Here is a 27,018-nt window from a genome sequence, read left to right on the forward strand (position 1 = left end):
GGGGCGTGCATTGTTGGGGACTCAGAAGGAGGTCTCCGAAGGACCACCCTCAGTCAGTTCTGAACCCTTCTGCTTCCAGCCTCAGCCTCTACATACACCCCACCTTGTCCTCTGGTCTGCTGGGCGAGCTCAGCTCTAAGCCTTTGACTGCAGCCAGTCCAAGCTGTTTTTCACTGGGCCGCCTCCTCAGCGGCCTTTGTCTGGGGGGGTCTCTTTGTCTGGGACCTCTTTGTCTAGGAGACCCCTTTGGCCCCGTTTCCCAGTCCTCAGTCCCTTCTCCCTTTCTCTGGGGTTAGGCTGTTCCCTCCCTCTCTGCGGGGGCTGAGAGGCTCAGCGAGGGGAGCGGGGCTGGGTTGCCATGGTCACCTTGAAGCCAGCCGCAGCTGGCCAGGGCAGCTGCTCTCGGGCCCCCGAGGCTGGAGCTTGGACAAAGCCGGGAGGCTTCATCGGCCTCAGATCTGGATCCCCAGAGGCCTGAGCCTAGGGACACTGAAACGCAGGAGAACCTGGAGGTGAGAGAGAGGGAGGGGATCAGAGAGGGGGAGCAGGAGCGGACCTTGGGGCTGGGCTGCCTTTACGAGGAGGGACCAGGTAGGCCTGGAGGCGTGGTGGGAGGGGGGAAGGATGGAGAGGCCCTGCGCCAAAACAGGTTGGCAGCTAGCAGCTAGCGGGCAGGCGGGGCCTTGGTGGGCAGCAACCTGGAGATGGGTTCAGTTGTATCTATCTTGAGGCTGCCTTTCCTTTCCAAGTCTGCCCTCCCCTTCCGTGTCTCCTTTCTTTCTTAGTTCCTTTCTTTCTCTCTCTTTCAAACTCCGTGTCTCAGTCTCTACCCGCCCCATGTCTTACTTTCATTCCAGCCTTTTCTCTGTTTTCTCCTTTCCAATTGCTGTCCCAAACGTTTGCTTTCCTTCAGTGGTCGGATCAAGCTACCCCCCCCCTCCATTCAATCCTTCCTCCTCTCTCTGTCTCCCGCTTTTCACTTCGGTTCCATCTGTCTTGCTCCCCTCTCTGGAGTCTGTTTGTGTCCCTCCGTGACCACCAGCCTCTCTCCTCCGGTCCTCCATCCCTTCTGGGTCCCTCTCCCAGACTATCCACGGCTAATCTGTGTCGTTTTTTCTGTCCCTAGATTTATGCTTTTGACGTCCTAGATTTACTCTTCCTTCGTCATCATACCCCAGGCCTCAGTTTCCCATTTGAACTCAGTGGCTCTAAAACATGACCTATGACCAGGGTCTTTTCCAGCTCCCTAACCAACCCCACCACCACCACCACCAGAGGCGTCCCACTCTCCCCAGCTGCTGACCCAACCTACTTCCCCAGAGGCAGCTGCATCTCAGGGCAGGGACTGTGGCTAGTGTGTGTGTTGAGGGCGGCGAGCCCACCCTCCCTCACTCCTCCTGTCCTGCTTCCCTGCAGTGGCGGGTTGTCTGCAGGCCTGGGGCTGAGCTCTTATTTCTCCTGCGTGCCTCTCTTCACATTTTTCCTCCCAGCTGTTTCCCCTCTTCCTCCTGGGCTTGCAGGAAAAAAGAAAGAAAGAAAGAAAAATCAGTCCAGCATGGGAGAGAACCCTTCCCGGGTTCTAGGGTATAGCGGGGGCTTCTGGAGTTGTGAGTGGTGAGAGAGAGGGGCAGTGGGCTCGGGGAGCCACAGACGGGCGCACACTTGGTTCTTGGCTCAGCTCCGTAGGCCCCTGGATGGCTGGGATTTCCCTCTCTGGCCCCTGGGAATCTGGGCTCCGAGCAGCGCATTCCAGCCGGCTCCAGCTCCTTTTCTGTTGTCACTTGACTCCGCTGGGCCCCAGCCCTGTGTCCCTCCTACTTCTCCAGCCCTGGTCTGGGGCGAGGTGGGCATCACCGACTAGGAATTTTCCCTGGGAGAGTGAAAAGGGGACAGAGACTTCATGACTCTGGCTTCCTCCCATGGCCCCTTCAGCGGTCAGTGTGACTCTGGGGCGTGCAATGTCCCACGGGGTGTGAAGAGCTGGAGCTCCGCCTGTCCGGGGCTTCCCCCACAGCGTCTCTCCTGGGAGGAGGGGCTGTCGCCGCCGCAGGTGAGGTTACTGGGAAGCCTTGGCCCCACCCCCAGCCGGACTCCACACCCCGCCCAGCCTCTGCAGGGCCCAGATTTCCTATTGCCGTCTGCAGAGGGGTAGGTAATGGGGGGGGGGGGTCCCTGAGGACTCGGTGGACAGGCTGGAGGCAATTCTCCAAGTAACCGTGGGGGCTATTAGCGGGTCCTTCAGCAGCTGGAGCGTCCCTGGGTTTGTGAACTGGAGACCTAGCCTGCCTTGGCTTCTCCCCAGAGGCCGCTTATCTTCCTGGTAGCTTTTTCGGTTCTTGTCTGGTTTTTCTTGACACTCTTTGGAAGCGCTTTTGGGTGTGAATTTTGAATCAGTTGGGAGGTGCAACAGGGTGGTGAGACCGGAGAGGTTGCTGGAGGCTTGACTGTGACCTGACATTGTCCGCGGACTTGGCAGGTGTGGGGGTGTGGAGAGAGGTAGGACTGACAGGTGGTGCTCAATAGGGGCAGAACACCTCCCACACAAGCTCGGCTGTCGCCCCCCCCCATCTCTCCCTTCCATGGCTCAGTAGCTCTCTCCGTCCATTGTTTTCTTACGTCCCTGGGTCTTGCATTCCCGTCTTTTTGGGCGGCATGTGATTTTCAGGGCGCCTCTCTATCTTTCTCCTCCACCCTCCACCGCGTCCTGGCTCCATTTTGCGCCTCTCCTTGCCAGAAACCAGACTCTGCGGCTCCCAACAGGGACTGAGCTGGCCGGGAACTGAAGAAGGCTTGCCTCAGCCTCAGGAGGGCTCCAGAGCGAGTCTAAATGGAGCTGGGCGCTCAGGGGGACCCAGAGCCTGGGAGTCCGGACCTCAGGACTCCAATGAACACAGGAGGGAGCTGCAGAGTTGGGGAGGGGTTCTGGAAGAAGGGGACAGAGACAAGTGGAGACTAGAAGAGTGTGGCCCGTCCTCAGGCTCGGGGATAATCTAGGTTGGGAGCCAGGGATGGTGTGTGTGTGTGTGTGTGTGTGTGTGTGTGTGTGTGTGTGTGTGTGTGTGTGTGTGCGCGCGCCAAAAAATGTAGCAAAGTGGGGTGAGGTGAGAGGCAAGCGGGTCTGGCTAGACAGGTGAGCCCGGCTCCCTTCCCCCAGCCGGGCTCCCGCTCTCACACCCGTGCCGGGCCTGTGGGAACCCGCTGCTTCCTGCGTGCCCTGGGGCCGCTCCCCCGTGCTTCTCTCCCTCTCTCTCCAGGAACCGAGCCCAGAAAAAGGGGAGGAGGGAACGCGCCATCTCCTCGCGGAGCCGCCGCGTGGGGGTCCTGGGAGGGTTGCCCTACTGTACCGTGGCCACGGGGCGGCGGGGGATGGGCGTGCGGATCACCTAGGGGAGGCTAGGGGGACATGCGGGGCGGGCCCCGCGCTAGGAGAGAGACGAGGGGCGGCGCCGGGCGTGGGAGCGCGGGCGCCGGGGCGGGAGGACGGGCGGGGGACGGGCGCGGGGAGGCGGCGCCTGGACGCGATCCGGCCCCGCGCTGGCTCCTCTCCCCGGAACAGGCCCCCGACAGCTGCTCGCGGGAGCCGCCTCCCGACACCCGAGCCCCGCCGGCGCCTGCGCTCCCCTCCCGCGCCCGGCCACCGAGGAGGCCCCAAGCCCGGGGCCGGACGCTTGAGTCGGCCCCGGAGAGCGATGAGAGGTAGGGGGCGAGGTGGGGAAGCGCAGGGGGCAGGGGGCTCGGGTTGGGGAGCTCTGTGCGCCGCCTCGGGGTTTTGATTCCCCATCCGAAACAGAAAGGGCCCTCCCTGACTTTCCGAAAAAGTATCTTCTCGTAGGGAAGGATCTGTCTTTTCCTGGGTGGGAGGGTGGGGGGGAACCGAGCCCCAAGAGGACAGGTGCGCATATGCAGCCCACAGAGTCATCCTGTCGGTGTTCCCTGAGCCATGCCTACGAGCATGCTCTGTTAAGCTGCCCCGCCACAGGGAACCAGCCTGACGCCCAACCTACCAGACCAGCCACGCTCGGTGGCTGCCGGGTTGTGCCAAGAGACAAGTCACCGCCCAATGAGCAGCGCTCCCAGGGTCCCCTTCTGGCCGGGCATTGCTGCCCATCACCTTCTCCCAGCCACCGCCCTGCTGGCCTGGCACTGACTGGCACTGCCTGGCAGAGAAGGATGGAGGTGTGTCCAGACGCTAGTGGCCCTGTAGGGACAGCTCACAGTAGAATGCGCGAGAAAGTAGAGAATTGTGCTTCTTGCCGCTCCCCGTCCCCCGCTCCCCGTCCCCCGTCCCCCGTCCCCCCCCCACCCCCGTCCCCAGTCCCACCTGTCCCCACCTGCTCTTGGCTTCCCTCTGACTTAGTCAGCCATGTGTGTTTGGGAGGGGCAGTTCTCTGGGGAATCCTGTACCCCCCAGGGTCTGAGTGGGTTTCCACATTGCCTGCCATTTAGCATGCACAGGTGTCTAGAGGCGACAACTCACTAAGCGGTGAGATCTGGCTTTATAGGTCACCTCAGGGTGTGTGGCGCACACCTGTAATCACCGGAGAGGTGGAGGCAGCAGGATCAAGGGTTAAAGGTCAGCCTCCCTCGCCATCATGGTGAGTTTGGAGACTTGGACTAGTTGAGACCTTGTCTCAAAAAAAAAAAAAAAAACCAACAAAGAAAATCAACCATCCTGCTATAGAGGTAAATGACTTTCATTCATCCCAGCACTCAGACTCAGACAGGCAGCTGGCACCCCCAAGAGTTCAAGGCCGGCCTGTTCTGCATAGCTAGTTCCAGGCCCACCAAGGCTACATAGTGACACCCTGCCTCAAAAGAACCAGAACAACAACAACAAAATCCCTCCAACTAACCAACCTCTTCTCCACCTCAAAAACATAAAGCAGCCGGGGGTGGGGGGATGGCGGCACAGGCCTTTAATCCCAGCACTCGGGAGGCAGAGGCAAGCGGGTGTCTGTGAGTTCGAGGCCAGCCTGGCCTACAGAGCTAGTTCTGGGACATCCAAAGCTGTCACACAGAGAAATCTTGTCTGGAAACGCCAGAAACAAAACCATAAAGCAACCAAACACACACAACAAAAGATGCCAAGATGTGCATGGAGTGGGTAAGAATTGTGTGTGAGTTGGTCTTGGTGGGACACAGGCCAGTAGGGATCCGCTGAAGGGGGGGGGAATCAGAGTTAGAAAGAGGATAATAATATGTACGTGAGAGGCTGTAAGGCACCCGGAGGTGTGGGCATGGTACATTTAGTTTAGTGTTTATTACGGAGGGCTGGTTTTAAGTCTCACTGGGCCTCTGTGTGTGTGTGTGTGTGTAGCTGTGTGTGCGCAGTTCTCTGGATTGGGAGATGGGGTTCTGGAGAGGAGAATGAAGGGCCTGAGGCCAGAGAGCGTCCTGACCCTTGACTTGTAATTGGTTGAAGAAGGGCCAGGTGGGTGCCAATGAGGTGGAACTTCTAATCCTATCTGATTGTGGGAATCAAGACCTAGGGGACAATGAGAAAGGATGGCCCCAGACCTTGTCCGCTATGCTCCAACGGCTCCTCCGCTTGGCCGGGTGCCCTGCTCCCAGAGCCTGCTCTGTTTACCTCCAGATTTGTGTTTCTGCCCTGTGTCCCCCAGCCTCCCGTCCCTGCCTGGCTTTGTATCTCTGCCCCAGGCTCCTCTCAGCACTGTCTGGCTCTGATGACTCATCTGGGATAGGCATGAAGGTTACTCAGGGGAACAAGGGCCCTGCTGTTTCTACAGAGGTGGGGGTGGAGAGTGGCACCCAGGAATTCCCTGCCAGGCTTCCCAGTCCCAGCCGCCTGCTCCCTTCCACCATGGGGCTTGTATCCCCAAAGGGCCGTGGTGCCTTTTGGTTCTAGACTCTCTTTCGATAGCCGAGTGGACTCTGGCAACCCAGTCAGCCCCCTCAGCTGCTGCTTCAGTGATGGGGGGGGTCTCAGCTGCCTCTTACATTCCTGTCCTAGAGCATTGTGGGAGCAGCTGGAGGACAAAGGAATGGGGGAGACTCCCCCCAACTCCTCCTACCTCCTGGGGTGACCTGGCTTCCCTGTAGTTAAGCCCGCCCTCATCTCCAAGGCAACTCGTTCTTCTCAGCCACAGCAAGGCTCTTCTGCTACCTTCAGTAAGTTGGGGAAACAGGATGTTAGAGGCAGAGGAAAGAGAGCTGGGGGGACCTGGTGGCAGGGGTCTGAGAAGGGCAGTAGGCGTCCCTGGCGATTCCAGGACCTTTAGAACTCAGTATAGGTCTCAGGCCTGCCAGGTGTCAGGAGAGCTTTTCTGTCCCTAGGACAGAGGACAATAGATCCCTGGGTTTATGTGGAGACTTCAGCTGGAATGGTTTTGGAGAGGGTTAACTGCCGGTATCCAGAAGGAACAGAGAGCAGGGGGAACGGCTTCCATGGGGACTCTGACCCGGAGGGGGTCCAGGTAGGGCTCGATGGAGTCCTGTCCTTAGAGGTTTGGGAGGTTCAGGCTAGCAGGTGGTTCTGTTGTATTTTCCCCCAATAAACCAGGTAAACTTCTCCAGGGCTTATTAGGCTTTGAAAACCAGGGCAAGTTTTACACTGGTTTATGTGTTACAGGAATTTATGTAAAGGCATGCTACTGTCTCACAAGTTTCAGAGCGCTGACCCAGCCAACCTTTCTCCTTTTCGCGTGCTTCCCTCTCTCGCCCTGTTCCTGGTCGCGCGCAGCCTCACTAGACATACACATCGGTGAGAGTGTGAACGGATACAGACACCTCCGTGAGTGTGAACAGATACAGACATGTCCGTGAGAGTGTGAACGGCCATCGGTTTGTTTATCCTTTGCTTTTCACGTGGTGGAATGATTCTCGTACTTCTGAGTGTGGCTTTTCCATGTTAAGCAGTGGCATGGGGAACACATACCAAGTCAGATTCGCACTAGTTTTTTTTCAGTTTAAAATAATTTTTGACTTCATATTTGTTATGATAAAGCTTGAAGGGAACCTTGCGTGGGGGACCATGGCGGATTCCATGGCAGGCGAGGGTGGCCGAGGCGGAAGGACAAACATGGCCAGGCAGACAGAGCTTAAGTGAGAAGGGGAGGGAGGGAGGAAGGAAAGAGAACAGAGGTAAAGAGACAGAGAGAGAGGACAGAGGAGAGGAGGGAGACAGGAAGGAAAAGTCCTGTCTGCCCCAGGGGAACCCAGGGAAGAGAGAGCAGGAAGAGACCTGGTAAAGAGAGCGTAAGTACGCGGGGGTCTTTCTTTTAAAGGGGTCCTTTGCACCTGCGTGCGGACTACACAATCATGGAAGCCTGGGCTGACCAGAGAACTGCCTGAGTGCATTCTGCCAGGTGACAGGGGCAGGCCAGCGTAATGCCTGAATCATACATATATGATAAAAATTTTCTGTTTATGAGTGTTTTGCCTGCATGTGTGTCTGTGGTGTGTGTGTGTGTGTGTGTTTGTGTGTGTGTGTGTTTGTTTGTGTGTGTGTGAGTGTGTGTGTGTCTGTGGTGTGTTTGTGTGTGTGTGAGTGTGTGTGTGTGTGAGTGTGTGTGTGTCTGTGTGTGTGTCTGTGGTGTGTTTGTGTGTGAGTGTGTGTGTGTCTGTGGTGTGTTTGTGTGTGTGTGAGTGTGTGTGTGTGAGTGTGTGTGTGAGTGTGTGTGTGTGTTTGTGGTGTGTGTGTGAGTGTGTGTGTGTGAGTGTGTGAGTGTGTGTGTGTCTGTGGTGTGTGTGTGTCTGTGGTGTGTGTGTGTGTGAGTGTGTGTGTGTGTGAGTGTGTGTGTGTGAGTGTGTGTGTGAGTGTGTGTGTGTGTGAGTGAGTGTGTGTGTGTTTGTGTGTGTGTGAGTGTGTCTGTGGTGTGAGTGTGTGTGTGTGGTGTGAGTGTGTGTGTCTGTGGTGTGTGTGTGTCTGTGGTGTGTGTGTGTGAGTGTGTGTGTGAGTGTGTGTGTGTGAGTGTGTGTGTGTGTGTGGTGTGTTTGTGTGTGTGTGAGTGTGTGTGTGTGTGTCTGTGGTGTGTTTGTGTGAGTGTGTGTGTGTGAGTGTGTGTGTGTGTTTGTGTGTGTGTGTGAGTGTGTGAGTGTGTGTGTTTGTGGTGTGTGTGAGTGGGTGTGTGTGAGTGTGTGAGTGTGTGTGTGAGTGTGTTGTTTGTGTGTGTGAGTGTGTGTGTCTGTGGTGTGTTTGTGTGTGTGAGTGGGTGTGTGTGTGTGAGTGTGAGTGTGTGTGTGTGAGTGTGTGTGAGTGTGTGTGAGTGTGTGTGTGAGTGTGTGTGAGTGTGTGTGTGTGTGCCTGGTACCCACGGAGCATTGGATTCCCTGGAACTGGAGTTATGAGTGGTTGTGAGCCAGCCCTCACTTTTTTTGTTTTTCCTTTGTTGGCTTCTGGTTTTTTGTTTGTTTGTTTGTTTGATTTAGAGTCTCATGTAGCCCAGGCTGGCTTCAACTTTAGAATGGGTCTGAGGCTGGCCTTGAACTCCTGACCTTTCCCCTCCCAAGTGAATTGCCAGTGTATGCCACCACACCCTGCCGTTCTTCCAAACGTATTTATTATTATTGTTTACTTCATATGTATGGGTGTTTGGGCTTACATGTATGTCTGTGCACCACAGGTAGGCACGGTGCCCTTGGAGGCCAGGAGTGAGCATGGGATCCCCTAGGACTTGAGTTATGTAGGTAGTGGTGAACTGCCGAGTTAGTGCTGGAAATCTAATGTGGCCCCTAAATAGTATTACGTTTATTTGTGTGTGTGTAAGGTCAGAGGATGGCGGGTGTTGGTGGCGCACACCTTTGATCCTTGCACCCAGGAGGCAGAAGCAGGTGCATCTCTGTGAGTTCAAGGCTCCCGTGGTCTACACAATTCCAGGACAGCCAGTGCTGTGTAGAGAGACCCGGTCTCAAAAACAAACAAATAAAAAAGGGTCAATTTTCACCTTCTACCCCGGTTCTCCCCTTCCACCCATGAGTCCCAAGCATAGAATTCAGGTCCTTGAACTTGGAGGTAAGGGCCTTTACCCCTGAGTCATCTCTCTGTCCCTTTACTTTTTTTTTCATAGCTACACAGAAGCTTCCCCCCCTCCCTGCCACTCCAACCCCCCCAGAGCATCCCCTATGGGCATTCACATGGCTTAGATATGGACATCTGGGGACAGTTCTGAGTTCTTACTTCCTGGTGCTTCTCCTAGTCCCTATGTTTGAACAATCTGCCATCATCATACTGCTAGATTTTCCAAGTATGTCCCCCTCAAAAAAAATGGTCGCTTCCCTTTTGTCCCTCTTCCTGTGGGAAATATATATAACCTTTAAAAATATTTTGTTGGGGCTGGAGAGATGGCTCAGTGGTTAACAGCGATTACTGCTCTCGCAGAGGGCCTAGAACCCACATGGTGACCACTCACAACCATCTATAACTAAAGTTCTAGGAGTTCTGCCTCCCTCTTCTGGCCCCCTCAGGTACTGCGTGCATGTGGCGCACATACATACATGCAGGCAAGCGCTAATATGCATGAACGTTTAAAAAAAATAAATCTTAAAAAAAATAACTTTGTCAAATTAGGCGTGCCAAGTGGGTATCTCTAATTCCAGCATATTGGGTTGCTGAAGCAGGAGTATTTTTTGCAAGTTCAAGACCAACCTTGGGCAGCATAGTGAGTTTGAGGCCAGCTTGGGCTGCACTGTGAGATCCTATCTCAAAGAAGGAAACATTCCTTTGTCAGTCTGATTTGTGTTGCTCTAATTCTAGTCAACACCGCGATTTTTTTTTTTTTTTTTTTTTGGTTTTTCGAGACAGGGTTTCTCTGTATTGTTTTGGAGGCTGTCCTGGAACTCACTCTGTAGACCAGGCTGGCCTTGAACTCACAGAGATCCGCCTGCCTGTGCCTCCCGAGTGCTGGGACTAAAGGCGTGCGCCACCAACGCCCAGCGGTGGCGATATTTTTAAAAAATAGTATGTTTTAGACACATTGGCTCTGTTCTTCTATGGAGGGAGTACTCAGGGTCTTGGACCATTTCTATATTGAGTTGTTTATAAAATTGATACTATGTTTTAGACACGTTGTCTCTGTTCTATGGAGTGAATGCTCAGAGTCTTGGACCATCTCTTTATTGGATTGTTTATAAAGTTGTTCCTCTTATCCACTTATAAGAGTTCTTAGTTTATTATAACTATTAAACCCTTTGTCTCTTCTGTGTGTTGCCTACATTTTTGGAAGCCATTTTTGTTGTTCCTTGTATTTTTGCTTTTGCTTTTATTTTCCCTATTGGTTGAGGAGTGGGAGGGGGTGGAGCTTTGGGCTAATTAGTGAGCAGATCTCTGTCTGGTTTCTGTGTGTGTTAAATAGGGATCATAACATCTACCTTATAAAGTGGCCGGCCATGAAGCTACGGCCAGTGCCTGGTGTATAGGAGACTAAAAGTAGAACCGCAGCTGGGCGTTGGTGGCGCACGCCTTTAGTCCCAGCACTCGGGAGGCAGAGGCAGGCGGATCTCTGTGAGTTCAAGGCCAGCCTGGTCTACAGAGTGAGTTCCAGGACAGCCTCCAAAATGATACAGAGAAACCCTGTCTCGAAAAACCAAAAAAAAAAAAAAAAAAAAAGTAGAGCCGCCCTAAATGATGACTTCTTACTTTTATTTTTGGCCGTTTCACTCTTCTTATCCCCAAGGCAGCCCTCCTGCCTGTCTCTTGCTGTACCTAGATCCCTTGATGAGCAGACTCCTCCTCCCTCTTTGTCCCCACAGAGATGCTGCCCCCTCCTCCATAGGCCGGAGGGATCAGGAGCAATGGGGACAGGGACCCTCTCATCTCTACTGCTGCTGCTACTGTTGGTGACAATTGGAAATGCTGACATGAAGGGACATTTTGACCCTGGTGAGGAGACTGAATCTCGGGGACCCTGAGGAATAGAACTTGGGAGTCAAAGAGATGGGGGGACGCTGACCCATCCTGTGCCCGTGTCCTTCAGCCAAGTGCCGCTACGCCCTGGGCATGCAGGACCGGACCATTCCCGACAGCGACATTTCCGTGTCCAGCTCCTGGTCAGACTCCACCGCTGCCCGCCACAGCAGGTACCTGATTCTGGGGACTGCCTTGAAAGGAGCTCTTTAATGGCTTTTCCAGCCCCTCTGCACAGGTCAAGGGGCTTTTGAGAAAGCCTGGGCTATCGAGATGTACATAGTGTGGTGAGAGCAGGCTTTAAGTAGACCTGCAACCAGCCTGCCGATGTGGCTCAGTTAGGGTTCTCAGCTCTGTATTCCAATTCCCAGCACCCCATAAATGGGTGTGGTGTGGTTTGCTATGATCCCATCACTCAGGAGGTAAAAGCAGGAAGAACAGAAATTCAAGGTTACATAGCGAGGCCAGCCTGAGATACAAGTTACATTGTCTCAAAAATAGAAAAGACCAGTGTGAGCGTGTGTACAAGGTTACTTAGCTAGGCCAGCCTGAGATACAAGTTACATTGTCTCAAAAGTAGAAAAACCCGGTGCGCGTTTGTCAAGTGTTGCCGTCACTGACCTCCTTCATCCTCCCAGGCTGGAGAGCAGTGACGGAGATGGGGCATGGTGTCCTGCAGGGCCCGTGTTCCCCAAGGAGGAGGAGTACCTGCAGGTGGACCTCCGGAGGCTACATTTGGTGGCTCTGGTGGGCACACAGGGCCGCCATGCCGGGGGCCTGGGCAAAGAGTTCTCCCGCAGCTACCGGTTACGTTACTCCCGAGATGGCCGCCGATGGATGGACTGGAAGGACCGATGGGGTCAGGAGGTGAGGCTAGGAGTGGAGGCACCTGGGAAGGATGCATTCTTCTTTTTGCCACACTCTGAACAGCATCCGCCACGGCCCGTGCGCTAGCATCTCCAGTGCCAGACTCCGGTCAGGAGCACCACCGGTGTTGCCAACACTGCTGCCTCTTAACACCCTGTGCGAGTCTCAAACTCACCATTGGCCTCTGCAGTGGACTGCAGTCCTCACTCATCCCAAGTCTCTTCCTTCCTCCTTTCTTCCCTCCCTCTCTCCCTCCTTTCTCTTCTCTTTTCTTTTCCAGACAGGGCTTCTCTGTATTGTCTTGGCACCTGTCATGGAACTCACTCTGTAGACCAGACTGGCCTTGAACTCACAGAGACCCACCTGTCTCTGCCTCCTAAGCGCTGGGATTAAAGGCGTGCGCCACCACCACCGGGCCCCTGTTCCTTTTCCTTGTTCTCAGCTTGGGGAGATTTAACACACACACACACACACACACACACACACACACACACACACACATCCCATGACCACAAACTAAGGTGGTACTGATGGCTCACTCGCTCTCTCAGCTCCTCTCTGTGCCCACCTTGTGGCATTTCCTGAATCCTGTCACTCCACCCCCCTACCCCCAACTCCAAGCCATGTTCATCCAGCTGAATGAAGTCTAAACCATTCAGCATGCCTCTATCCCTTTCTGTCCACCACCTATCAAACCTCTTCCTCAGGGTTGCAAACCGCACACACCCAGCTCCCAGCCCAGCTCTGGCTTTGGCTCTCCCAGAAAACGAAAACAAAACAAAACAAAACAAAAAAAAAACCCAATTCTTTGACTGAGTGCAAAGCACTTCGGTTAACCCAGGTCCAGCTTCGGGGGATGTTGCACCCTCCTCTGGTCCCTGCAAGCACTGCATTTGTGCGCGCGAACCCACGCACGTGCGTGCACACTGTGTCGTAACCGCCTTTATTGCTGTGTGTGGAACAAACCAGGCTCCCATCCCACAGTCGGGGGCCATAGGCTTGCTGCTGTCTATGCCTGGCAAGCCCTCCCCCCAGACAGCAGAGGCTCCCTCTCATCCAGTTCTCCTCGGAGATGTCACCTCCCCGCAGATCTCGGTCTGGACACCCACCTCACTGCTCTGCTCCACACACTGCCTCTTGTTCCTCACAGCTGTCCTGGGAGGAGGGGTTGACTTCACCACTGAGGTCATGCCCGGGGTCCGGAGTGGGCGCCCGGCCAGCTGTTAAACCGAACAGAGGGAGGGGTGAGGCAGGCAAGGATGCTGAGGTAGGATTCTGCGTCAGGGTCTCGAAGCAGCAGGGGGAGAGGGTAGGTGAGGCATGACCGAGGACAGACCTCCAGAGCTTCCAGGGGCCGCTGCTGCAAAACCTCTTTTAAAAGTGACCGGCTGCGGGCGTTGGTGGCGCACGCCTTTAATCCCAGCACTCGGGAGGCAGAGGCAGGTGGATCTCTGTGAGTTCGAGGCCAGCCTGGTCTACAGATCGAGTTCCAGGACAGTCTCCAAAACAATACACAGAACCCTGTCTCGAAAAACAAGCAAACAAAACAAACAAACGAAAGCCCAGCTGCAGCCCCCAGTACTGCAGGCTCAGTGTTACCCTTCGCCAGCCTCTGGTGGCCCCTGTGGCCTGAGCCAGGGAGCAGCTGAAGGCTGGGAGGTTAGGTCTGACCCGCAGCCCTACCCACCCAGCCACCCTGTTTTTTTTCTGACCCACAGGTGATTTCGGGTAACGAGGATCCCGGTGGAGTGGTGCTGAAGGACCTCGGGCCCCCCATGGTGGCCAGGCTGGTCCGCTTCTACCCCCGGGCTGACCGAGTCATGAGCGTCTGTCTGCGGGTGGAGCTCTATGGCTGCCTCTGGCGGGGTGAGTGGCTCAGCCCCCTAAGAACCCCTTTCCAGTCCTGGAAGCAGGAAACAGAGACTGTGGGGAGGCGCGCCAGAGGTCCTTTTCCGTCAGGAAGCTGTCACTGAGAGGAGAGAGGGGACTATGGACAGTGTCGCCTTCTCCACACCAGTAAGGAAGGGCTGACATCGCTCAGGCGGGATGCCTCCCTCTCACTTCCCTCTTTCCATCCTCCCAGATGGGCTCCTGTCGTACACAGCCCCCGTGGGGCAGACCATGTACCTATCTGAGGTGGTACATCTCAATGACTCCACGTATGATGGATATACGGCTGGCGGGTAAGAGGGGTGTGACCTGCCCGGAGCTTGGGATGGGAGAAGGGCTGTGTGTGTGTGTGTGTGTGTGTGTGCATACGTGTGTGTGTGTGTGTGTGTGTGTGTGGTGTGTGTGGTGTGTGGTATGTGGATTGTGTGTGTGTGTGTGTGGTGTGTGTGGGTGTGTGGTGTGTGGTATGTGGATTGTGTGTGTGTGTGTGTGGTGTGTGGTATGTGGATTGTGTGTGTGTGTGGTGTGAGTGTGTGTGTGTGGCGTGTGTGTGTGGTATGTGGGTTGTGTGTGTGTGTGTGGTATGTGGATTGTGTGTGTGTATGTGGATTGTGTGTGTGGTATGTGGATTGTGTGTGTGGTGTGTGATATGGGTGTATGGTATGTAGTGTGAGTGTGTGTTATGTGGTGTGTGGTGTCTGTGTATGTGTGTGCATGCATACACATACACACACACAGGCGCACGTACATGCCCACATGTGAGGTGATGTGGAGCCAGGAGCAGCCCCGGCAGTGAAATAGAAGGACTGGGGAGAATGCCAGTGAGGTGGGACTTGGAAGGACAGGGCGGGATGAAGGATAGTAAGGTGTCCACTAGCCCAAAGGCGCTTTGTATGGACTAGAAGGCGGCTCCCCATGGTCCAGACGAGGATCGCCTTGTAAGAGAACCTGCAGGGCATCCAGAACCCCTGCAGTCCCAGCACTGGGGAGGTCGAGGCGGTAGCATCAGGGCCCTCTCTTCGTCCTTGCTACACAGCAAGTTCTCGGCCAGCCAGACTCAGTAAGCCACTATCCAAAAACAAAACAAGGCACCACCCCCAGCTAAGAATATCTGTTGGGAAAAGTCACATTAACCACCCACACTATAGACTGAGCAGTGTGTCTTGTGATAGTTTAGGGTGTGATGCACGCAAGAGAGGAGAGTGTTGCGTGACGTCGGGGTGGGCTGGGAAAGGAGAGTGGGTGAGAACCAGGCTCCTCAAGGCCACCACTGGGGGTGTGGCGAGCGGGACCTGCGTGGTCCCTGCCATCTTCCCTCTGAATAGCCCTTTCCCGTTCCCTCCGATCAGGCTGCAGTATGGCGGTCTGGGCCAACTGGCGGATGGTGTGGTGGGCCTGGATGACTTCCGGCAGAGTCAGGAGCTGCGGGTCTGGCCAGGCTACGACTATGTGGGATGGAGCAACCACAGCTTCCCCAGTGGCTACGTGGAGATGGAGTTTGAGTTCGACCGGCTAAGGACTTTCCAGACCATGCAGGTGAGCGAGCTCCGCCCTCCCTCCAGAGGACACCAGCGCGGTGCCCAGGGGAGGTGCGGCCGCTGCTGCTGCAGGGTTTCCTGGCCTCGAATTAGCGTCCCTTCTCTTTCCCTCAGGTCCATTGCAACAACATGCACACTCTGGGAGCCCGCCTGCCAGGCGGGGTGGAATGCCGATTTAAAAGGGGCCCTGCCACGGCCTGGGAGGGAGAGCCTGTGCGCCATGCCTTGGGGGGCAGCCTCGGAGACCCCAGAGCCAGAGCCATCTCGGTGCCCCTGGGTGGCCGCGTGGGACGCTTCCTGCAGTGCCGATTCCTCTTTGCGGGACCCTGGTTACTCTTCAGCGAGATCTCTTTCATCTCGAGTAAGCCCCCAGAGTGCGCCTGGCTTCAGCCCTGCTGAGGTTTACCTGTTGATCTGACTGTTGGCCCCCCGCGGCCGTGTCCCCAGCCAGCATATGGATGCTGGCATCATCTCTCCTGTCACCTGTGAGAGTTCTCAAACTAGGGCAAGAACACTCAGACCCCAATCCTTCACAGAGTCTTTTTCGTCGTTGCTTTTTTGTTTTGGTGTCTTATAGATTCCTTTTCTTTTATCTTATTGTTTTATGTCATTCTTATTTTTTTATCTGATTATTCTTTTTGAGACAAAGTCTCACCCTGGAGCCCTGGCGGGCCTGGAACTCATAGAGATATCCCTGTTGTCCCCACGTTGCTCCCTTCCCTGTGTGAGCCCCTCAGAGTTCCTGATCCAGCCTGAGTGAGGGTGGCCCAAGTCCTGAAAGAGCATCTTCTCTAAACCTGCAGATCCGCGAGGCCCCTCCCTGCGTCCTCCCCTTCCCCTCAACCAGGGACTTCCAGACTGCTGTTCCGATTAGTTTCCTAGCCACCCTGTCTGTCCCCCTCGCATCTGTGTCCCCGCGGGTCCCCTGCTCTGACTCCCTCCTCTCCTTGCTCCCTTCTCCCCAGATGTGGTCAACGACTCCTCCGACACGTTCCCACCCGCCCCCTGGTGGCCGCCTGGCCCACCTCCCACCAACTTCAGCAGCTTTGGTGAGCAGTCCTTGGGCACAGTTCCTCCGGGGCCTCCCCCTCTGGTGCGGCAGGACACCTGCTGTGACGCTGACCATTCTCCTCTGTCAGAGCTGGAGCCCCGGGGTCAGCAGCCAGTGGCCAAGGCGGAGGGGAGCCCAACTGCCATCCTCATCGGCTGTCTGGTGGCCATTATCCTGCTGCTGCTGCTCATCATCGCGCTCATGCTCTGGAGGTTGCACTGGCGCCGGCTGCTCAGCAAGGTGGGCGGGGCACTGTGTTTGTGGGGGCGGGGCTTTGTGGGGTGGGGCGGAGACGGGAGCACAGTCCAGGCCAGGTAGGCTCTCTAGGGTTTGGCTTAATATCAGAAACAGAGACCCGCTCTCAAGAGCGAGCATGGAGGTTGGAGAGATGGCTCAGCAGTGAAGAGCAAGTGGGAGGCTCTCCCAGAGGCCCCGAGTTCAATTCCCGGCAACCACATGGTGGCTCACAACCAGCTAGAGTGAGACCTGGTGCCCTCTTCTGGCCGGCAGGCATACGTGCAGGCAGAGCACTGTATACATAATAAATAAATAAATCTTAAAAAAAAAAAAAGGAGCGTGCATGGTGCGTGAGAGGAAGACCACCAGAGCTAGGGAGGAGCAAGGGAGTTCTTAAGAGGATGCCTTCAGGCCGGGCGTTGGTGGCGCACGCCTTTAATCCCAGCACTTGGGAGGCAGAGGCAGGCGGATCTCTGTGAGTTCGAGGCCAGCCTGGTCTACAAGATCGAGTTCCAGGACAGCCTCCAAAGCCACAGAGAAACCCTGTCTCGAAAAACCAAAAAAAAAAAAAAAAAAAAAAAAAAAAAAGAGGATGCCTTCAAAGAGGCAGGGCCATCAGTGTACGGTGTAGCAGGAGGCAGGACCAGCCCTTGGGGAGGAGCCAGGAGATCAAATCTCCTTGCCTCACTTTGTGTCCTCCAGCCAAGCTCTGTCCGGACTCTAAACTAAAGCCCAACCAGCCGGTTGTGAGCAAAAGTTGGAGGAGGGGGCGAGGGGCGGGGCGAGGGGCAGGTCCTCTGCTCTACGTATTCCCTGGACTTCACACTTCTGGGAGGGTGATGTCCATTAACGGTTGATAATTAGGGCCTGGTCAGATTTGGTTGGGGTCCTGGGGGGGGCGACGTCAGGGAAGTGGGGTTGCCATGAGGCTAGACGGACTCTGATCCAGGAAACCATGTTCATTAATGCTGTCTAATCCCATAACAAGGCCGAGCGCCGGGTGTTGGAGGAGGAGCTGACGGTTCACCTCTCTGTCCCTGGGGACACCATCCTCATCAACAACCGCCCAGGGCCGCGAGAGCCACCCCCTTACCAGGAGCCCCGGCCTCGGGGGACTCCACCCCATTCTGCGCCCTGCGTCCCCAATGGCTCTGGTAAGGCCTGCCGTGTTCCGGTCCTGCCTCGTCTTCTGCCTGTGTTCCTTGTTGTAGCCCTCCCTCCCCTTTGTGTACCTCCATACAGTCTTCCCGAAGGTTTTCCTACGTATTATCCAGAATGCCCGTGGTCTCGCCATATCTTTGTGTCACAGATTTCTGTCGTGCCCTCTTGTCTCCTTACCCCTCAATATTTGTCCCTTCCTTGCCTCCATCCACCCATCCATCTACCCACCAATCCATCCATCCATCCACCCACCCATCCACCCATCCATCCACCCACCCATCCATCCATCTACACATCCATCCACCCACCCATCCATCCACCCACCATCCACCCATCCATCCATCCACCCACCCATCCATCCATCCACCCACCCATCCACCCATCCATCCACCCACCCATCCATCCATCTACACATCCATCCACCCACCCATCCATCCACCCACCATCCACCCATCCATCCATCCACCCACCCATCCATCCATCCACCCACCCACCAATCCACCCATCCATCCACCCATCCATCCACCCATCCATCCACCCACCCATCCATCCACCCACCCACCCATCCATCCACCCACCCATCCACCCATCCACCCACCCATCCATCCATCCACCCACCCATCCATCCATCCACCCATCCATCCATCCACCCACCCATCCATCCATCCACCCACCCATCCATCCATCCACCCACCCACCAATCCACCCATCCATCCACCCATCCATCCACCCACCCATCCACCCACCCATCCACCCATCCATCCACCCACCCATCCATCCATCCACCCACCCACCAATCCACCCACCCACCCACCAATCCACCCATCCATCCACCCATCCACCCACCCATCCATCCATCCACCCACCCACCAATCCACCCACCCACCCACCAATCCACCCATCCATCCACCCATCCATCCACCCACCCACCAATCCACCCATCCATCCACCCATCCATCCACCCATCCATCCACCCACCCATCCATCCATCCACCCACCCATCCATCCATCCACCCACCCACCAATCCACCCATCCATCCACCCATCCATCCACCCACCCATCCACCCACCCATCCACCCATCCATCCATCCACCCACCCATCCATCCATCCACCCACCCACCAATCCACCCACCCACCCACCAATCCACCCATCCATCCACCCATCCATCCATCCACCCACCCATCCACCCATCCATCCATCCACCCACCCACCAATCCACCCATCCATCCACCCATCCATCCATCCACCCATCCACCCACCCATCCATCCACCCACCCATCCGCCCATCCATCCATCCATCTTGGTCCGCTCATCCACTCACCCATCCAACCACCCATCCATCTATATTCATAAACGCATTTGTCTCTCCAGCATCCAGCACTCAGACAGCAGTTTCTGCGCTCATCCATCATCCACCCTTCCATCCGTATACATCCATCTTCCATTCAGCTCTCCATTACCCTTGAGGGCCTGCTCTTTCGGGCCCCATAAGCCCCAGTCTTGCCTGATTCCAGGTCTCCCCGTCCGTCTAGCCTTGAGTCTCATCCCTTCCCCGTGTCTCCCCCCCCCCACCCTCCTTCTCCCGACAGCGTTGCTGCTCTCCAATCCGGCCTACCGCCTCCTTCTGGCCACTTACGCCCGTCCCCCTCGAGGCCCGGGCCCCCCCACACCCGCCTGGGCCAAACCCACCAACACCCAGGGTAAGACCCTCTGCTCCTGGGCGCTGCAGCCCCCATACCTCTCTCCTGGGCAGGGAGAAGCCCTCACACTATGCACTTCTCCACTGTGGCCTTTTCTTTGCTCTCCTGAGCTCCCCACCCGTCTGGAAGCTCTGCCCGCCGCTGGCCCTGGAGCCGAGGGGAAGGCTGCTCTGCCCCCTCCTCCTCTCACACTGCTCTCCAGAGCTGGAGAGGATGCTGCTGTAGCCCCTGCTCCTCTGTAACACTCCTCCTTTATTCTCCCCTCTCTCCAGAGCTGCGAGGAGGAGGGCCTCACCCTGGGCACTTGCCCTCTCCCCCCTGTGTCCTCTCTCTGCAGCCCCAGAGGTGAAGGCTCATGCCGCCCCTCCCGTCTGCTCCCCTTTTCTCCGTGTTGCTTTCCCATTGTGGCCCTTACCCCCCCCCCCGGGGGGGCCTAGAGGGGATGGCTCTGCCTGCCTCCTATCTGTAAACATCTCTCGTCTTGGGGGCCTGTCAGGACCTGTCGCCCTCTCCCCTCAATGTGTGCCCTGTCTCTGCCTGTCTCTGAGCTTGGTGTGTCTGGGATGGGCAGGGAGGGGCCGGCTGACAGTAACGGGAGCTGGTGGTCAGTGGGATAAGGGGTTGGAACGTGGGGGAGACTCGTGGCCTGGACCGGCTTCAGATGCTGGGTGGAGGAGTCCCTGCTCCAGCCCAGGCTTACCTAGTGGTCAGGGTTGTGCCAGGAGACCCCCAGAGGGTGAAAATTTCCGGTACCTTCTGCTTAAGCCATCTGTGCTGCCTCGAAAGCCTCTGATTCTCACACCTGCCTTCTCCGTTTTGAGGCTGGCAGCTGGGACCTAGGGGACGTAGAAGCTGGGACCTCTGGGAGATTGGGGCGTGAAGAACTGTGCTGCTCAGGGCTGCCCCTGATGTCTCATCCTGTCTTCTCTCCCCTCGCCTCTCCAGCCTGCAGTGGGGACTATATGGAACCCGAGAAGCCGGGCGCCCCGCTGCTACCCCCACCTCCCCAGAACAGCGTCCCCCACTATGCCGAGGCTGACATTGTCACCCTGCAGGGCGTCACTGGGGGCAACACGTATGCTGTGCCCGCTCTGCCCCCAGGGGCGGTTGGGGATGGGCCCCCCCGAGTGGATTTCCCTCGGTCACGGCTCCGCTTCAAGGAGAAGCTCGGCGAGGGCCAATTTGGGGAGGTAAGGATGCCTGCCTGCCCAGCTTTGGCCGCGTCTAGCCTGACTAGGGATTTGTGGGCCACGCTTGCTTGCATGCTTCCTTGGCCTGACAGCTTGTCATCTGTGCTGCGATAACCCCCCCCCGCCCGTGCTCGTGCACACTTCTGGCATTGTGACCCGGGTGGACCTCGTGACCTAGCGAATGGCCTCCATTCTCCAGGTGCACCTGTGTGAGGTGGAAAACCCTCAAGATCTGGTCAGTAGTGACTTCCCTGTCAGTGTGCACAAGGGACACCCCTTGCTGGTAGCAGTGAAGATCCTCCGGCCAGATGCCACCAAAAATGCCAGGTGAGACCCATGGCGGCCGTAGTGATAGCACATGCCAGTCCGAATGGGGGGGGGTGGAGATCACACAGGGACTACAGCTTCTGAGATCGGCGGAGATCAGCCCCCTAAATGGTTATCTAACCCCAGGCGGTCAGCCTTAAAACCCACACGTACAAGCAGCACCAAATGGATGGGGCAGAGTGCGTTTGTAGACGTATTCGAACGCGAACACTTAACAATAATAACTAAGGAATGAGAGGCCATAGATTTGAAAGAGGATGAGGTGGATGGGGGGGTGGAGAGAGGAGAGGGAGAAATGATGTCATCGTTAATTAAATTTTAAGAGTAATGTTTTAAAATGCTAGGTAAGGGCTAGGGATGATGTCTAGAAAGGGGGGCGGGCACCACCGTGAGGATCGGGGAGCAGCAGAGCCTGGTGTCTGGGAGGGAGGCCCCCTCGGGAGGCAGAAGGAAGGGGCGCAGCCGTGGGGCTTCTCCAGCCTTCTCCCTGCTTCTCCAGGAACGATTTCCTGAAGGAGGTAAAGATCATGTCCCGGCTGAAGGACCCGAACATCATTCGGCTCCTGGGCGTGTGTGTGCAGGACGACCCGCTCTGCATGATTACAGACTACATGGAGAATGGCGACCTCAACCAGTTCCTTAGTGCCCACCAGCTGGAAAACAAGGCAGCTCAGGGGGTTCCTGGGGACAGGGAGTCTGACCAGGGGCCCACAATCAGGTACCCACTCAGGGACTTCCAGAGGGGCACCCCAAGTGGGCCTCCTCACCCTCACTAAGCTGGGGAGGGAGGAGGGGAACATGGGGGGGGACTAGGACGAGGAACTCATGTCCATGGTCAAACGTGAACGAGGCGGGAAAGGCTGAGACCTTGGGAGCAGCCGGTTCAAGCTTGAGCCTCCATGAGTTCCCTCTTGCCCCTGCCTAACAAAGCGTGAACTCCTTGGGACTGGATGGGTGGAGTAGGGCCTGCTCCATTCCGAACCTCCTCCCTACCTGGGTCAGGAGCCACCTATCCAGTGGTTGAGGCGTGGGCTCCTCTCCCTCTCCCAAACGGAAGCGTGCAGAGTGGGGGAGACGTCTGGACTGCCCCGTGACCTCCTCTTCGACCCCTTCACTCAGCTACCCGATGCTGTTGCACGTGGGAGCCCAGATCGCCTCGGGCATGCGCTATCTGGCCACGCTTAACTTTGTGCATCGGGACCTGGCCACCAGGAACTGCTTGGTTGGGGAAAATTTCACCATCAAAATCGCTGACTTTGGCATGAGCCGGAACCTCTATGCTGGGGATTATTACCGTGTACAGGGCCGGGCAGTGCTGCCCATCCGGTGGATGGCCTGGGAGTGCATCCTTATGGTGAGCAGGCTGGGAGGGGACCCTGGGTGCCCTCTGCCAGTCCCGTGGCTCCTCAGCCACTTGCCTTTCTGGGGCGGCATCCTCTCATTTGGAAGTCGAGGGTACCTCTGTATCGAGGAACTTGGGCAAAGAAGGAAGAGGGGTGTGTGGGCAAAGGGACCCGGGAGCCAAGAGTGGGTTGGAGGGGTAAGAGTTGGAAACTCGGGATAGAAGGGGCTGGGGCAGGAGAGAGGCTCAGGACCGGCGGGTGGCAAAGCTGGCAGAGAAGGATAGGGCCAGAGTAGGGGGGAGTGGGGGCAGGAACAGGTGAGAGGGGGTCGGGTAGTGGGGTAGCTCCAGGGTGAGGATGGGCAGACCTGGGTCTGAGGTCTTTCCCTGACTTTCTTGCGTTCTTGCGTGCCAAGGGGAAGTTCACGACAGCGAGTGACGTGTGGGCCTTTGGAGTGACCCTGTGGGAGGTGCTGATGCTCTGCCGGTCCCAGCCCTTTGGGCAGCTTACAGACGAGCAGGTCATCGAGAACGCCGGGGAGTTCTTCAGGGACCAGGGCCGGCAGGTCAGAGCCCCCGAGGGAGAGGGTGTGGCTTGAGGGAGGGGTGTGGCTTGCGGTAGGCGGGCCGGAGGGGCAGATCACGTGGCGACGGAAACTAAAGGGCGCCTGTCCCCTGCCTCTCGTTCGCGTTGTATCTCGCAGGTGTACTTGTCCCGGCCGCCCGCCTGCCCGCAGACCCTCTACGAGCTGATGCTGCGGTGCTGGAGCCGGGAGCCCGAGCAGCGGCCGCCCTTTGCCCAGCTTCATCGGTTCCTGGCAGATGATGCGCTCAACACGGTGTAAACTCAGGACCTTGCAGCCCTTTCCCGTTGGGAGCCGTCCCGGGGGAAGCCGGACACTAAAGTGAGAGAAGCCTATGGCACCCCACCCCACGGCCTCCTGACTTGCAATCCCCAAGAGGCAGTGCTTTCTGCAGGTGGGCTGGGCCTGCCCAGGGAGCTGAAGCCTCTGTCACTGGATACACACTCCCTTCCTGTTCTTCCTTCCTTCCTTCCGTCTCCCGAGCACCACCCACCCAGCTGGCCCTGGGGTTGGGACCCTGCCTGACTTCTCGCAGCCATCCACAATGCAGGGCACACACTGGACAAGGCCCCCTGGAGTACCTGGGCCCCACTGGACAACACTGGTTTCTGGGGAGGCGGCCGTGCCCCCCGGCCTCCTTCCTGTCACACACTGGACTCTGCCAGCTGAGAAACTGGGGGGGACGAGGCGGACTAGGATGCCTAACCCCTCCAGTGGTCCTCAACCCTGGCTTCCTTCTGTTCCGCCCCCGACACCCTGGACCTGGGGGTGATCCCTGCCCTGATCCTCGGTCACACACCCCACCTTCCCACCCCCTGTGCTGCAGCTAGAACTTCTCAAAGCCTATGTTTCTGTGGAGTAAATACTAGGATGGGGGACAGAGGGATCAGTATCCCAAGGCTGGGGGTGGGGATCTCTATTGTAGCTACCACATTGGTTTTCTATAATCACGTGGGTTTGTACATTTTTTTGGGGGGGGAGAGACACAGATTTTTACACTAATATATGGACTTAGCTTGAGGCAATTTTAATCTCCTGCACTAGGCAGGTAATAATAAAAGTTGAGTTTTTCCACAGCCGTCGGTGCATTTCCTTGGGGTTTGGGTAATGTCCGCCCCCTCCCCTCACTCCCAGCCCGCTCTCGTCCCTTTTTCCCCAGCCCATGTCCCACATCCTGCGTGTGTTCTCCAGCACTGGTCTGTTGTCCTCTCAGTTGGGCCATGGAAGCCCTGTCCACTTGGATGCTCTGCAGGGAGAATATAAGTAGCGGTGTCCGTTGGGGGTTACAGAGATGGCTCAGTGGTTAAGAACACTGGCCGGTCTTCCAGAGGACCTCGGTTCAATCCCCCAGCAACCACGGGCAGTTCACAACTGTCTGTGACTCCAGTTCCCTGGGGGGTTTGACACCCTCATAAAGAGGCAATGCACCAATGCACGTAAAACTGATAAATGAGGCCGGGCGTTGGTGGCGCACGCCTTTAATCCCAGCACTCGGGAAGCAGAGGCAGGCGGATCTCTGTGAGTTCGAGACCAGCCTGGTCTACCGAGTGAGTTCCAGGACAGCCTCCAGAGCCACAGAGAAACCCTGTCTCGAAAAACCAAAAAAACAAAAACAAAAAAAAAACTGATAAATGATTAAAAGCAGGTAAGTAAATATTGGTGGCCAGTCAACAGGTACCTTGGAAGCCACTAGGAGTTTTGCTCTCATTCACAGAGAGCAGTACTAGATTTTTGGTTCGAGGTTACCAACAATAAAGGTGTGATTTCCTTTCCTTGTCTGAATCCTAGGATCCCAGGGGCTGGGGAGATGCAGGCAACCTCTGGGTTAGGTTTTGAAAGCATGCACATGGCTCTTAGGGTGGGAGCTGTCTCGTGGAAGCTCCAAGGATGAGCCTGGATGGTGTCAGGTCTACAAGTACAAGCTGTAGCCACTGTGAAGGCCTTAGCGTTCACTTTGGGTGATAAGCAAAAACAACAACAAAAACAAACAAGCAAACAAAAAACAGTCTAGTTGCAGGTTTGGAGAAAGCATAGCCATTCTTGAGAAATAAGGACCCTGGGGTTTTGGCTGATGATATTCACAAAGTAAGCCGAGTGGATAATAAGAGGACAAGAGTGAAGCTAATTAAATCTGAGGTTGAGTTACTGGGCTCTCAGGGCCCGGGTCACACATCTAACAGTCCCGTTAAAGCTATGGAGGTCAGACTACTGCCTTAAGATTAAGACAGACATTGATGGGCTAGAGTTCAGAGGTCAGTCTTTAGAATAATAAGCAACGGAATTCCTGGCAGGGAGCCAGAGCTCCCAGAGCTCTGTGCCCAGACTTGCTCTAAAGTAAGCTTTAGAACTGTGTAACTCGAGGTTCCTGTGGAGCTCGGCCCCGGCGTGTCCAAACCTGCCCCCTCCCACAGCGGCAGCAACATCCACTCTGGGGCACCAGTCATCCTTGATCCTTCTCAAGAATGAGTCCCGTCCAGCACGAAGCTCTTTGTTCTTTCCACTGGCCCGGCACGTGATGCAACACTACTCACCCAGGACTGCTCCTGTCGCTCTCTGGTTTGTTTTCAGCTCTGCAACCACGGTGACCTTTGTAGGGAGGCTGGCTCTTACGGTCTTGAATAGCCCGGACTTGTCTCAAACTTCCTGTGGAACTGATGCCCGGTCTTTACCTCCCGGGTGCTGGAATTGCAGGCGCACAGAACCACACCTGCTCCTCTGTAGCTTGTCTTTTTTCCTAAATCATTACATTTGTTTATTTAGTGTGTGCGTGCATGTGTGTTGTGTGGAGCTGTGTATGCATGTGCCGCTGTGTGTGTGTGTGTGTGTGTGTGTGTGTGTGTGTGTGTGTGTGTGTGTAAATTGGTTTTCTAGTTTCATCATGGCCCTCCTGGGTATAACACTCAGGTGTGGTGGCAATTGCTGAGCCATTTCATCAGCCCCTTTAAAATGCTTTGTATCACATTTTTTGCTTATTTTATGTGTATATATGTGTATTTTATATGATGGTGATGATGATGATGGTTACAACGCTGGGGGGGGGGTTGAACCTAGGGCCTTGTACACACTAAGCGAGTACTCTACTCCTAGCCCCTTTTCTGGATCTTTCTGTTGTTTTGTTCAGGCAGGGTTTCACTGAGTAGCCACGGCTGACCTGGCTGCCTGTGTAGACCAGGTTGCCCTTGAATGCAGAGATCTGTGGTCCTCTGCCTCCACAGTCCAACCATGCCAGGTTGTTGTTTGCTAGTAGGATCTCATTACTAACTGTCTTCCTGCCTCAGTCTCCCGAATGCTTGTATTTGAAGTTTTTTCCACCAAGTCCATTTCTGATTGATCTCTTAAGAACAAAACCTTGGCCGGGCGTTGGTGGTGCACACCTTTAATCCCAGTACTCGGGAGGCAGAGGCAGGCAGGATCTCTGTGAGTTCGAGGCCAGCCTGGTCTACAGAGTGAGTTCCAGGACAGCCTCCAAAACAATACAGAGAAACCCTGTCTCGAAAAACAAAACAAAACAAAAAGAACGAAACCTTGTTCAAGGCTGGCTGTCCTGTCCAGCACACCCTCCTGCATACATCACTGTATGCAGTTTCCCTGAGGCCACAGACCCTCCTGGCGTGTGGACTCTGCAGCATGCTTTTGTCCCGGAAGAATGTTCTCTGGGTTTTTTTGTTTGTTTGTTTTTTGCATTGTTAGCCCTTCAGCAATCTCGTCTGGTCAGGTCAGATCTCCACTGACGCTCTTCAGCCCATGGATCTCTCCTTTGTTCCCTTGTATACCCTATTTCACACATATTTGTAACTCTCGTTTCTCCCTCTGCTGTTGGGTCGTGTGTAGTCCAAGGCCCTGGCATACACACGGCCCCTCCTTTCTCAGGGTTGCCCAGTCTTCCTCTTTGTCAGGGTGATTCGTGTTTTATGTAACCAGCTTCTGGAACAGACTTGTGAGCCTTCACCATTGGGTTCAGGAAGCATCTTTCTCTGCATCTAATCTATTCTGTGGATGAGGATTTCAGGATGATGCAATTCTTTATTTCTTTTTTTAGGTTTTTCGAGACAGCATTTCTCTGTAAAACAGCCCTGGCTATCCTGGAACTTGCTTTTTGCAGACCAAATTGGCATCACAGAGATCTGCCTGCCTCTGCCTCACCGTGTTTTGGGTTTAAAGGCGTGTGCCGAAACACCGGACTTGGATTATATAATTCTAATTGTGGCTTTGCTGGGTCAAAGTATAATCATATTAAAATTGTTTGTAGATGCGGGGGTGGGGGGTT

The 27,018-nt window shown here is 55.7% G+C and overlaps 1 protein-coding gene and 1 long non-coding RNA gene across 10 annotated transcripts; one reads left to right on the forward strand and one right to left on the reverse strand.

Moving 5' to 3' along the window:
* The first annotated feature begins 378 nt into the window (after positions 1 to 378).
* On the forward strand, positions 379 to 23,827 carry Ddr1 (discoidin domain receptor tyrosine kinase 1). 9 transcript variants are annotated; one of them, XM_013126364.3, is made up of 20 exons: positions 3,551 to 3,696; positions 5,972 to 6,129; positions 6,590 to 6,751; positions 10,708 to 10,837; positions 10,932 to 11,034; positions 11,500 to 11,728; positions 13,447 to 13,594; positions 13,812 to 13,911; positions 14,968 to 15,154; positions 15,271 to 15,517; positions 16,122 to 16,205; positions 16,296 to 16,447; positions 17,433 to 17,598; positions 19,198 to 19,308; positions 20,254 to 20,498; positions 20,698 to 20,825; positions 21,325 to 21,543; positions 21,945 to 22,179; positions 22,584 to 22,733; positions 22,872 to 23,827. In XM_013126364.3, the coding sequence occupies exons 4-20, from the start codon at positions 10,750 to 10,752 to the stop codon at positions 23,010 to 23,012; spliced, it is 2,733 nt and encodes a 910-aa protein (XP_012981818.1). In that variant the 5' UTR covers positions 3,551 to 3,696; positions 5,972 to 6,129; positions 6,590 to 6,751; positions 10,708 to 10,749; the 3' UTR covers positions 23,013 to 23,827. The 9 variants fall into 9 exon arrangements, with proteins under 9 accessions (XP_012981821.1, XP_012981816.2, XP_005087669.2 ...); XM_013126365.3 differs by having other exon boundaries at positions 6,590 to 6,721; XM_021223830.2 differs by lacking the exon at positions 6,590 to 6,751.
* On the reverse strand, positions 23,756 to 25,556 carry LOC121134232. The gene is made up of 2 exons (XR_005871278.1): positions 25,283 to 25,556; positions 23,756 to 23,997 (listed from the first exon to the last, which is right to left on the reverse strand). It is a non-coding gene; the product is annotated as an uncharacterized LOC121134232 (long non-coding RNA).
* Positions 25,557 to 27,018: the final 1,462 nt, after the last annotated feature.

Source organism: Mesocricetus auratus, unplaced genomic scaffold (assembly GCF_017639785.1).
Source record: "Mesocricetus auratus isolate SY011 unplaced genomic scaffold, BCM_Maur_2.0 Super-Scaffold_100027, whole genome shotgun sequence".
Lineage (NCBI taxonomy): Eukaryota > Metazoa > Chordata > Mammalia > Rodentia > Cricetidae > Mesocricetus > Mesocricetus auratus.

Excerpts from the sequence above, each read along its gene's own strand:
- Ddr1 (XM_013126362.3), top strand. The coding sequence starts at position 1,901 with ATGACTCTGGCTTCCTCCCATGGCCCCTTCAGCGGTCAGTGTGACTCT. Across the intron at positions 15,155-15,270 it reads GGACTTTCCAGACCATGCAG|GTCCATTGCAACAACATGCA; the intron begins GTGAGCGAGCTC and ends TCTTTCCCTCAG. Across the intron at positions 17,599-19,197 it reads CTGCGTCCCCAATGGCTCTG|CGTTGCTGCTCTCCAATCCG; the intron begins GTAAGGCCTGCC and ends TTCTCCCGACAG.